Here is a 13,269-nt window from a genome sequence, read left to right as displayed (position 1 = left end):
TCTGAGGGTGACATGCAAACAAAGAATTCAAGATTAAGTCAGACTTTTTAAAAAGTGACATGCCACCTCAGTGACTTGTCATGAATGAGACTACAGATCTCAGCTGGAATTCTACACTGATTCTCAGTAAAGGCAACTCAAATCAGTTGCTTGTGACATAAAATACTTTTTGTGCCACAGCTTCTGCTGTTTGATAATAGGTTGTTTTAAAATCTTAGAACTTAGGTATCTGTGTGTGTGTTTGGTTGATAGTGAAGAGGAAAAAGAGCTCAAAGACGGACTCCAAGGGCACTGTATCTAAAGTAACAGGAAAGAAGATAACAAAGATAATTGGGTTAGGGAAAAAAAAGCCATCTACTGATGAACAGACTTCATCTGCTGAAGAAGATATACCAACATGTGGTGAGTGACTTCTTATGATCTCTTATAGAAACAACTATTGATAGAAAATGTTACTTGATTTCATTTCTAAAAATACCACCCTTCAAAATCAGATTTTTCTTGTTCCCAATCTCCCATGCATACTACTTTGTCCTTCTAAAAGTTTTCACTGTACAAATATGTTCTCAGACTGCTTTGATTCTCCCCCTCCCATCTGTAGCCCACCACAGAATTCCATTCAGATTACCTGGTTTTCCGTTTTTTTAATCTGAACCACTTAAACTGTGCTTAATGGATCCAGTTACTGTCTGGAGGATATCTACCCACACACCAGTGTGTCAGTTATAAACAACTAGTCATCTCCTAGCAATTCCCACTCCTTCAGGTTAACATTGATCAATTTTTCCAGTTATTTGGCTTACTGATCTCACACTCCCTGTAACTCCCCCCCCTCCAAATTATCTGAACAGTTTTCTTATTCAGGATTACGCCATTTCATGTGTCTGTGCACACACCCCTTTTAAGCTCCTCTTGTTCTGATTCTTACCAGGTTGGCAACTAACTCCCATGGCTTTCAGTTGTCTCCATTTTTCTTTCCTTTGTCCCACCTGTCTCCTAGAGTAGAAACCTCCTATTCAGCATCTCTCCTCTCCTGTCTTCCTTCCTAGTTTTCTCTGGTGTTGCTATATTTGTCTCTGCTTTTTGGCAATAGCGAATGATCACTCATACAGTATCCCAAGATTTTGTGACTTTTGCCTTCCTACAAATTAGTTGTCTTGTAAATCCCTCCATTTTTTTTTTAAATTGTATGGCATAGCAGTTCGGTGTTCATGCTGCTTTTTCTTGCTGGGAAATCCTTGTGAGGTCCAGCAGCCAGATGTGTAGACTATTTAGCCGTGACAAGTCACGTTGCCCAGGGTGCATGAGGAGGCTAGTCTACATTGCACCGAGTTGGGCTGAGAGAAAGTGACTGGCCCAAGGTCACCCAGCCGGCTTTCATGCCTAAGGTGGGACTAGAGCTCACAGACTCCTGGTTTCTAGCCCAGAACCTTAACCACCAGACCAAACTGGCTCTCAATCCCTCCATAATTAGTGTCTTTTGGACTTGCAATGCAGAAACCAGTAGTGTTTCTTAATCTATTTTTTTTTAATTAAAGGGAAGAAAATTCTGAAAATTAAGAGATTTTCCACTGTGTGGTAGAGTGGTAATCCATCTTCTTCTCATGAAAATGTGTAAGACACTCATTGCCATGTATCTGGTTCTCTCAGTCTTTCAGAGAAGACCTAGCTTGGGGTGGGGATGGGGGATGAATCCAAACAACAAGAGTTGTTCAGGGCTATAAAGTTGCTGCCTGTAACCCCAGCACCTCAACTATAGCTACCAGAGAGGGAAAACCCATCCCCTCAGTGGAGATTTGGGCTGGATATGCAGCTGTGTGATAAAGACTTTTGCCTTATTTTGCTTCTCTCCCACAAGAATGGTGGCTTGCAAAAGGTTTGTTTAAGAAAAAGAACGCCTCCATTTTTATCTGAGTGGAGTTTTTCAGTTTCTGACACTTAATTTCATACGTTGTGAATATACATTAGAAAACTTTAAGAAACTTATTTTTGTGTTTTGCAGGATATCTTAATGTGCTCTCAAATAACCGTTGGCGTGAGCGCTGGTGCAGAGTGAAAGATAATAAGCTCATATTCCACAAAGACAGGACAGATCTAAAGACTCATATCGCTTCTATTCCTCTCCGTGGCTGTGAAGTTATTCCAGGATTGGATTCCAAACATCCCCTGACATTCCGTTTGCTTCGAAATGCTCAGGAGGTAGCAGTATTAGAGGTATATTGTAATGAGCCTATCCTTTGCAGAAATAACATGAGCAGAATTTAGGAATCCTGCTTCTGGAATAAGAACTCTATCCTTTAGTTAATGAAATATCTCATTCTGTTTTGAATGCATAACATTTCCTTGTTCTTGTCCATAGCAGGAGCCCTTAGTAAGATAGTTAATAATATAAAACATACTAACTTGCTAATTACAGTACTTTGAAAAACTGTTTCTTCTTTTCAGCTCTGTTTCCAGAGGTCTCAAACTCAAGACATTTAAGGAGGCAGTAAACTATAGTATTGAATGGAACATCAGTATCAGGCCCATGAGTTAGGACTTCCCAGTTCTCAGTGCTAATATTAAACTTTTAAAAATTAGCTTTGAGAACGTCTTTGAATCTGTTTTGCTGTCCACCAATATTCCATTTCCCGTTCTTAAGTTGGGAGTAAAGTAGCTGCTTTGGAAGACGATGATCAGGCATTCGAACAACATGGCTGGTCCAGGCAAGTTGACGTTGGATGATCATTGTTTCAACATAGGTGGTTTTCGCTTCTTCCAATAGTTAGTAAGTCCTAACTCATGAGCGTTTAAACTGGAAGTCAGCCCTTATTAAAGGTGCTACGGACTTTGAAGAAGCACAAGTACAGGGTGAAAGGAAGAAGCGAGCTAAGAGGAAGGCACATCAAGCAAATCCTCATTGTGACCGTCTTCCACCTGGAAATTTACGCCCTCATCATGGGAGGTTGTGTGGATCCAGAATTGGCCTTTACAGCCACTTACGGATCCACCATTAAGATTTTAATCCTGGAAAACAATCTTACTCGGCTACGAGTGATCACCAACACACACACACAACAGGCCCAGCTTCAATGAATATTCATTCTTAATCTTTCTCATTCTGTCTCTCTCTCACACATGCACACACACACAAACATGTATTTTTAATTTGTACATATTGAAGTCCATGGAAAAGAGACATTTGGGATGCAAGGCAAAGGCTTTACAGGCTGGGAATAGATTCCAGCACATCTGGAGGGTATCAGGTTGGAGCAGGCTCTAATCTTGCCAACATGAGTCTGCCCATGCCATTAGGGCAGATTTGGAGGTACCATCTATCTAAGGCAGGGGTGCAAAATTTATATCTCCTTAAGGATCACACCAGGCTTGGCATAATGTATGAAGGGCCATACTCCAAAAGTGTGTCTGGACAGAGTGCAATTTGAAAAAGGAAAGAGGTGCTTTAAGCATCTGCAAAACTTATGGCACCCATGTTGTCTCTTAAATTACCCCAAATGCAAAAAAAGAGAGTGTGCCCAAATGTTGGGCTTCAGAATGCAGGTTGGGGTGGGGACCTCCGGGCACTACAAAAAGAAATCTGGAATGGCCATCTGTAGGAACGTCCTGTATTCATCAGAATGTTAAAAGCAGTGTTGTGGTGTCATTCCACAAGTTCCATCCCTTTCAAACACATGTGAAACACGTGCAGAGTCATTGCCACAATGCCGCTTTTGTCATTCTGCCTCTGCCCCCTGCCCCCACATAGGAATTGCTGAAAGCTGATCTTTGCTGTGTTTGCATCCTGAGGATTAGGTTTATCTGTTTAGCAAGATTTTTGACAGCCTTCATGGAAATGTTGTAAAAGTAAAATGCAAGTACTTCACTATATAAGTGAATGTATACTTGAACTAAAAGTAGATATTTTAGTGGAAGTCTCAGTGCTTAGCTATGCTTTTCTTCTCTTTATGTAGGCTTCATCTTCAGAAGATATGGGCAGGTGGATTGGGATTTTGCTGGCTGAGAGTGGTTCATCTGCAGATCCTGGCACTCTACACTATGACTACATAGATGTGGATGTGACAGCCAGTGTCATTCAAGCTGCAAAGCAAACATTCTGGTAGGAGGAGTTAATTGGTTGAGAGTATTTTCAAGAAGTCTGGGTTTTTCAGTGTTTTTGTTTTGGAGTTGAGAAATCCAAACTTATTTATTATTAGGCATTGGACCAGAAACCTGTGAGCTGGTTAGAGGCATCATGGAATATGCTTCCTAAATTATATAGTACCATGTGCCCCAAGTATGGCTATGCATGCTTGAAGCTGAGAGGCAAAATACATCAATACATACCCCTAATTACAAATATATCCATTTGCAATTCATCAAGCAATTATATTAGACATGCTTGAATAGGGAATCGGACGAATCTGTGGTGCAACACTGGATTGTCATCGGCTCCAGCCTTCATGATCAGTCGTTGGGCATAATCAAATTTAAAGTCTAGCAACATCTGGAGGACAAGCTTCTTTACCAGTCCTTCTTTACTATTGCAGTAAAAAATAAGTTCTGTTAAAGCCTGTGAGATTTACATCTGAGTAAACACGTTAAGAGTCATAATATTGTTTATTTAAACATTAATGTTAAAGTAAAAAAAATGTTTAGTTTAAAATAACTTCACAAAAGGTTAGCATCAAGTAAAGTTGTAACCCAATTAAAGAAACATTAATTGACTAATCAATGTCATTTTATCATTTAAATTTGCATATGGATAAAAATAATAGCTCTAATGCCAGAACTACTTTGTTTTTTGATTAGGCAAAACAATCTTAGAAATAGGGGCATGTAACAAATAGGTGAGATACTTAGTTTTTAACCTGCAGCAAACAATAGCATTCTGGAAGACCTGATGGACCATTTTACATCAGCCACAGTTCTACAGAAGTGAAACCTGGAATGCTTCGACTGTTCTGTGGTTTAGATGGCACAAAATTTGGACAAGGGCAAAACTGGAGCATGTTGCATCTCTTCCAACCATGCTATAGCAAGTCCCAGCATGACATATCCCATTGGAGCCCTTGCCTCCCATTGACTTCCTTCCCCTGAACCACCAACTTTGCCACTGCCAATGTCCCAGCCTAGCATACCCACCATAATCCTAATCCCCTTCCCAGTGCCTTCCCTTCCTTGCCTCCTTGTGTCCCCTCGGCCTCCACCGGCTTCCACTTTTTCCCTGCTTCTCCCCCACCCCACTCCATTCTGAGCCACTTCTGCACAGATCAAAAGATCCCCATTTCATTCCAAGCACAGATCAAACCAGCAGCAATATGTATGTTAAAGTCCAGGCACAGACCATTTGAAACCAGTATGAACCATTTTGCGCATGGAACATTTTGCACATCCTCTCTATGTGAGAAAGGATGCTATCATTTCTAAGGTTGAGCTTGCTACCCATACTTTTTCTTCATTGTTAGTCTACTAAAGGGAAAACATCATTTAGGCTGCTAAACAGAATAGCTGTACTTAACTTAAAAGGTCTACAGCAAAACACCCAGAGCACATAAAACACTGGCAACTCACAGCAACTAAGATGCAGTAAGTATTATTGGTATTTTGTTGTGCTCTTTTTTTTTTTTTTTTACAGATAGTCCTTGGTATACAGTGGCAGTTGGGACCAGAATTGAGCTTTATAATGATTTTGTCTAACCAGTTAATTCAAATTCAGCTTAACCCTTCAATTAACTTATGGCCCATTTAAATGCCCTTTACATTTTTTTCAATTTGTTAAGAGAGATTGAGTTACAAACAGTAGGGGGTAATAATCTTTCAGTGGTAGTTTTTCAAGCAATATATTGGTGTACAATACAATGTATTGTTGTGTTTAGTAACTCTCAGCAAAACTAAGAATATATGCAAGAACAACCCTTGCATTTCTCTTAGGATTGTGCTACTTAAATAATTGGATTTGGTTATTGTTGCCAGAATAACATTTTGGAAATGTGTCTACAAAATGTAATGCTCCTGAAAGTTTACTTTTCAAGTCATTACATAGATATTTGTTGGAGCAATTCATAATAGTTCATAATAGTTGTTTATCATGTTCAGCCTGTATTTCTCATAAAGGTTTTTTGAATTATGTGACTTGCCCAAGGCAGCACTAAATGAGAATTTAAAATATGGATACTAAGGGAAGGGCAGTCTCCCTAAAAGAAAATACAAGTGGATTTAAACTTGTTTATCCTTCTTACCATAGATAGAAACAGGCAATGCCAGTCCCAAAACAGTACAAAGTCCCCCAAGAATAAGGAAAACATTTAAAGTCTCCTTTGCCAGACTTCTCTTTTTTCTTCTGCCAAATTCAAACTATGTATCTTTTTTTCTTCTCAGCAAAAAGCTAAAACCTGACTCTTATGCTGTCTCAGACTAGTCACACAATGATGACTCTTGTCCCCAGGGAAAGATTGGCTTGTAAAATCAAAGAGAGCCTGTGCATTGCAGTGCTTTCTACTGAGACTGTCCCGTCTCATATTCTGGGTAGTTTGTCTCTTTGCAGTTGTACCTTGTGGTTAGAAAACCTAAAGCCACTTGCTGATGGCACTTGAAAGAACAGATTCATTTCCATAACTACACATCCCTTCCTGAGAAGTTTTTCCAATGAGCAAACCTAAATCTTCAACTTTGCCCTTTAAATCTGTTGCCTGTTTTTTGATGTAATAATTTGTGCCCCTCCCCACACACGAGTAAGTAAAGATTGAAGCTTTCTGATGAAACTTCAGCCTGCAGTGCCATGCAGACCGTGTTCTATAACATGAAATCCCTTAGAAGAGGAGACACATGAAACGATTTATAGAAAAGTGTGTTTACTTTATAAAAAGACAAGTACTTTCAAAGTGAACTAATTATTGGTAATCCTGTTTTGTTTTTGTGTTTCAGTTTTATGAACAGACGGGTTCTTTCTACTAATCCCTATAGAGGAAGTGCTGCTAATGGCTATGCGTGTCCCAGTGGGATGGCACTTCATTATGATGATGTTCCTTGCATAAATGGATCAGTAAGAATTGATTTTTGTGTAGGTCAAATAATTTATGCCTGTTGAGCCTCCAAAAACATATGAAGCTACTTAACTAAATGTCACTGGATATTATCGCAGAGTTTTGCTTTGTCTCATCTACAGATGTGGGGGACATTGTTTCAGTAGTACCTGCACATGTAAGCCAATACAAATATGTCTATCCCTGTATTCCTTGACTCATTTAGTTTAAGCCAAAGCATTAATACAACTCTCCGGAGAAAAATCAAAGCAAGGGTTTGATTAAGCATGTACCATGGCTAAAATGTAATGGAAAAATGGTGCCATTTGCCTTCATGTACTTTTTATTCTATATCCCCGAGCCATGTACAGGTAGACCTTACTTAACAACTGCCCTGTTTAGCGACCATGCAAAGTTACAACTGCATTGAAAAAGTAACTTTACAACCAGTCTTCACATTTACAACCGTCACAGTGTCATGTGATTGCCATTTGTGCGACCAGCTTCCAACAAGCAGAGGCAATGGGGAAGCTGGCAGTAAAATTGCAAGTCACAGTCATGTGATGTCTCACTTAATGACCCACAGTGATTTGCTTAACAACTGCAGCAGAAGTAAGGATGTAAGCCCATCACAGTCATATGATGTTTTGTATAGCAACTGGATCGTTAAGCAATGGTGTTGCTGGTCCCAATTGTGGTCACTAAATGAGGACTACCTGTAACCACAAATATTCGAAAAATTGGAATGACTGGGATAGATTCTTATGCATATTTGCCCGAGACCTTGTCTTACTGAATTCAGTAATTCTTCTGTTGCAGAACTGTGTTGTAGATTTATCATTTCTCTCTGCTGCACCTGAAAGCTATCAATATATGGTTAGAAGAAATTATCTTGATATATCTATGCATCAAGTAATTTAAATATGTATAGTTGACAATCAGTGTTTGAATCTGTGAGGAGTCTGCATGAATCACTGGAGTTTTAAAGAGAAGTTGCATTATCCTTAATAAAAGTACGGGAATTCATGGTTGATATCTCAATACTGTCTATATTTTCTTGGAAGTGAGTCTCACTGATTTCAGTGGAACCTACTATGAAGTAAATGAGTGCAGTAAACATGTCACATTTTCATTCTACTCATTCTCTGAGGAACCTAGGGATTTCTCTGTTTTAGCCTTACAATAATTTATTTGTGCAGTCTTCCCCAGCTGAATGCCTTTCAAATGTGCTGAACTGTGTCTCAAGACTATCCAGTGATCATTCCTATATAGGAATTCTGAATATTATGGTTCACCATATCTAGAGTGCATCAGTTTGGGAAAGGCTGGTATAAAAGTTTGGGAAGAAAAGTTATGAGTTTTCCCAGCCAATCCCTGATATTGATTGACCCTGTGATTGTCCAAGATTATCTTCCAAGTGCCCATATGATAGTTCCCTCTTTTCAATAAATAATTACATTTCTTATAGTAGTTATCCATCCATTTTAAAAAGTTCATCTTAAAATAGAGAGAGCCGGTTTGGTCTAGTGGTTAAGGTGCTGGGCTAGAAACCAAGAGACTGTGAGTTCTAGTCCCACCTTACTGTAGGCATGAAAGTCGGCTGGGTGACCTTGGGCCGGTCACTCTCTCTCAGCCCAACCCACCTCACAGGGTTGCTGTTGTGGGGAAAATAGGAGGAGGAAGGAGTATTAGGTATGTTCGCCGTCTTGAGTTATTTATAAAAATAATAAAGGTGGGATTAAAAAATAAAATAAATAAATAAAATATCAAGTGTTATCTGTAAATATACAGTAAATATAAATATACTGTTATCTGTAGTTACAATAAATCCTGGCTGAAATTGCTTCTGATTGCTTTCTAACATACAATTCACTCTGTAATTTATCTTTCACTGAATGTATTAGATCCTCAAAGAAAATTATTAGAAGCTACATCCATTCTCCCGTAATACTTGACAAAGAAATTAATATACTAACACATTAACCATTCCAATACATTGACCTAAGAATAAGAGGTGTTTGAACAATATGACTTGTTGGACCTTATGCATTTACCTCTTGACCTCTTTGCTTCCATCTTCCTGTCAGGCATTCACCTGAAGAGATGGTTTCTTGGTTTCTAAATCTCTGTTTCTTTTGATAGCCAAATGAGGATCCTGTGATTTAAAACTGGTTATGAATCAGTATAAGAACCTAGTTTGAAACTAATTTGTAGGAACTTCTTAAATCAAAATGATAAAAATTGGTGTATGAAATCAAAAGTCTGCTTTGCACCAAAGTATGGGAAAGGCCAAAATTTGCCTCTTGTTAATTTGTGGTTTCAACTCAATAGTCAGATGTTTTGCATATCTTATTGAAACTTACCTTATAAGTTCAATAAGGCAGGCAACATGGATACTGAATGGCATTATTCCTTACTATCCTTTTCAGCAGTACGTTTAGAAATCTTAACCTTGGGATTTACAAGATTTCCATTTTGATATAGTCACTGTAAAATAAAAACAAATTTTCATGTTCTCTTTTAGAAGATAAATATAGAACCACTAGAGAAGGAAATTCTGCTGAGGGTTGGAGGGGGGTTCTTAATTGCTCAGTTAACCTAATTATTTCATTTTTTTCAGTGCATTAAATTATGCTAATTTACTAAGTATGTGTATTGCAGTGGGAACCAGAAGATGGCTTTCCTACTTCTTGTAGCAGAAACACAGGAGAAGATGGGCTTTATGATAACATGGGCCTATATGATAATTTGCCGTCTCCGAAAATTTTTGCACGTTGTCCACCAGCAGAGCGAAAAACCAATAGGTTATCTACTGACAAACTGTCATCTAACCACTATAAATATCCTATCTCATCCAATCTGTCTTCCACTCAGTCTATCACTAATACCTCTACTGTGGGGAGGGGATCTGTTGCACAGGTACTGGAATGCTTAATTCTTTTAATCAGACTTCCTTTTCTTGCTTTTGTGTACTGATCATTAAATGCTTGCCGTTAAATAAAGCTAAATAATACAATGTCACATACATTGTTATGTTTAATTTAGAAATATTGAATATGAGCATAACATCTTAGAAGCCTATTCATTTTTCTTTTACAAATTCTTAGCCTAACTTAGCCTACTCCAACCTGGTGCCAGAATAGGATCACAGCTCAGGACTCCCAGCTGTCCTTGAGGTTCTGGGAATTCCACCTGTAACATTTCTGAAGGGCATCAAGTTAGATAAGATTAGCTTGGATTTTACATGGAGAAAATTTAGGAGTATTTTTTGGTGGCCTAGCAGTATGATTGCCTCAACAGCTGAAATTAAGTTGCTGGTAATGGTCAACTTCAAAGCTGAGCTAGCCCACAAACATTTCTGTACTTACGTGTGTGCAGTTACACGTGTACAGAGTAATAGAATATGCTGTACAGCAGCTAGTGCACTGAGTATGTCATTATTGTGGCCTGGGTAATCCCTACTGTTCTGTGTTATGCAGATGGTGTCCTTTCATTCTAACAGAAGTAATCAACTTACCTGAATACAAAATAACTTCAAATGAATATGCTTCATTCAGTTTTGTGTTCACTTTCAAATCTTTGAGGATTTGATCTTTCCAAGGCTTAAAACATTCTGCAAATTTGGAAGTATAAGAGAGATGATGCGGTTCCCATAAGTAATGGAAGATGGGAGAAGCTATTGACTTTGTGACCTGTTATAGTCTCAGCTTTATAGCTTTTCCATTTTGGGAGTGAAACAGTCATTCTTCTGCAGTGAATGACCATTGTACCATTTGTTTGTATATTTCTTTAGAAGCAAATTTGAAATTTGCCCAAAAGGTTTGTCCTAAGGTTAGAAAGAACTGCTTAAATTTAAAATAATAATGAAATGAATTGCTGGAGGAATTGCTTTTTTTCACCAGTTAATTGTATTGCATGCACTGCAAAATAATGATTTTTGCTTGTCTCAAAAGAATATTATGTGAAGTTCTTTCAAGAATGTCTGGTATTGTAATGAGTAACTGAAGATTCGGAAAAATCAGATGAACACAGATATTGTCTCTTTAAGTCATTTTAATGACTCACAAGAGCCAATGTAGCTCTGAGGCAAAACAATATAAAATATAAATTAACGTCCCTTCACATTTCAACTTGTCATATTTGAACCATAAGCAGACAACTTGTAAATGCAGAAAACGTAAGGCTAAATGTTGGAGTTCTGCTCTTGTCAAATTAAAAACAGATTTCCTTTGCAAAATGTCCCATTATCCCAATCATTGCAACTTTGTTCTGAACATTGTGCAGTTCTAATGAAGGCTGACGTTAATTTAAGATTTTATTGCCAGTTCATTTCCTGCCTCAAGAGATCCATCCAAGTTTTCTGAAGCTTCAGGGTTAGTACATCTTTCTGTGATTATTTTGTGATGTGACCCTTTGTTAAACAACTATTGCTTTAAATTTTATGTGGTCTCATCTCTTATATATTTTCAGAAAGTATAATAGATGCTTTTTTGTGGTTTCAGAAGCATGTTTTTCTAACTATCTTGATTTTAAACTTTAACCAAAATTTACTTCCTTTCATTTCAACTTTTGTAAGAAAACTGCATCTAATATTTAGCAATAAATACATATTTGATTTTCCTAACAGTTTAAAGGAAAGAAGATGCCAGTAGCTGCAAATGGAATTTCAGGAAAAGGAAGAACATTAAGTAATTCACCAAAAAAATCAGAATTTGCTTCAAATGTGAAACGTAGCAACTCTAGTGAGTATTCCTTATTTCTTTCTTCTTCAAAAGTGTCTTACGCTTTTAAACTATCTAAAGTTACCAGGTAAAATAGTTCTGAATGGATTGCATTCATTGTGCATGTAGAAGTGCTATCTGCAGTTCCTTTTCAGAAGGGAATCTATGATTTGCAGCAGTAGGGTCTAAACAACCAGTGTTTTAAAATTAGATTTATTTTTAAACGATGACTCCTTTTTGAAAATTCTATGTTAAACTATATAATTTAGGACTAAATAAATTCTTTATTAAGTGATGCTATTTTCTTGTGCTTCTCTTGAATGGGTAAGCATTTTTCATTCAAGCTTTGACTGCAGTTTCTACATACTTTGTACATGCAGAACAAGAAAGAAGAGTTGTAATCTTTGATCAATAAGGTCATATATGAGTGAGCATTTTCCTTCATAAATTGATGTCCAGAGTGACTTCTATATACTAACAGTGATTTTTCAGATCCTGTCTGTCTATCTTATCTGTTGTCTTCTCTTTCTACTTTGCTCAATGCTGCCAGGCATCGTCACTTTTTCCTACTCCATTATTATAATTTATTTTATAAATAAATACTTAGATCACACTTGCATCATATGCCCAAAGTGTGTGCGTTTCTCCATGCAAATCATAATCTTAAGCAACCAGTCAGTGTTTAGTTTGTACAAGACCAAATGATTGGTTCTTCTTGCAGTCCATGGTACTCACAATAACTCTCCAAATCTGTAATTCAACAGTGTCTATCTTCTTTCACTATTTCTCAATGTCCAGTTTTCACAGTTGTACATTGTCAGTGGAAAATCATTGTGTTAACTGTTCTGCTTTGAGTTGTCATAAATATGTCCTTATCCTTCATGATCTTTTCATGATCAAGTTTTTTATTACCTTCCTCTCTTATTTACTTTTCCAGCACAATTTGGGAGGAACAAATAGAAAATTTGAGTTAAGTGCTTCCTTCTTTTTCAATATTACTATTTAAAGCTTTGGAATTTTTGGACACTTTCTGTGTAATTTGGCTGGTATGGTTGCTATTATCTGGATGATTGCTCAGTGTATCAGGTGTTTATAAGGCATATTTTTAGTTACTTGAAGAAGGTTTTGTTTGGACTAAAGCTGGAAAGATTGAAGATGTAATAGCAACCGTGGAGGTAAAGGTATGTTGTCAAATAGAGAATAATAGTAAAACAAATCTTTATCTTGAAATATTTGATTCCAGATAGACAGACAGATGGACAGATAAGTAATTGGGGTGCCCAGATTTGGCTTAGTCTTTCATTCTCATAAGATTCCTAGTTCAAATATCTCATAATTAAACTTTTGTGTAGATGCAGATCAGTACAAGTATGGAAAGAATCGCGTTGAAGCAGATGCAAAGAGATTACAAACGAAAGAAGAGGAGCTGTTAAAAAAAAAAGAAATCCTGAGGAATCACCTGGCTCAGCTACGAAAGGAAAGGAAAGACCTCCGGGCAGCCCTTGATATGAATCCTGGTATGTCAAGCACTTCATTCTGTTTATAAT

The 13,269-nt window shown here is 37.5% G+C and overlaps 1 protein-coding gene across 3 annotated transcripts in view; it reads left to right on the top strand.

The window, feature by feature from the left end:
* The window catches only part of AFAP1 (actin filament associated protein 1), a 62,481-nt gene that overhangs the window by 37,988 nt on the left and 11,224 nt on the right, over positions 1-13,269 (top strand). Inside the window, exons 9-15 of one of the 3 annotated variants that reach the window (XM_063298682.1) lie at positions 253-402; positions 2,003-2,214; positions 3,951-4,096; positions 6,904-7,039; positions 9,663-9,920; positions 11,629-11,743; positions 13,075-13,239. In XM_063298682.1, the coding sequence (XP_063154752.1) occupies positions 253-402; positions 2,003-2,214; positions 3,951-4,096; positions 6,904-7,039; positions 9,663-9,920; positions 11,629-11,743; positions 13,075-13,239 (1,182 nt within the window). The remainder of the gene's footprint in view (positions 1-252; positions 403-2,002; positions 2,215-3,950; positions 4,097-6,903; positions 7,040-9,662; positions 9,921-11,628; positions 11,744-13,074; positions 13,240-13,269) is intronic. The other 2 variants (XM_063298681.1, XM_063298680.1) reach the window with 2 other exon arrangements.

The sequence above is a fragment of the Candoia aspera genome, chromosome 3 (genome assembly GCF_035149785.1).
Source record: "Candoia aspera isolate rCanAsp1 chromosome 3, rCanAsp1.hap2, whole genome shotgun sequence".
In the NCBI taxonomy this organism is placed as follows: domain Eukaryota; kingdom Metazoa; phylum Chordata; class Lepidosauria; order Squamata; family Boidae; genus Candoia; species Candoia aspera.
This window is presented reverse-complemented; position numbering and strand designations above follow the sequence as displayed.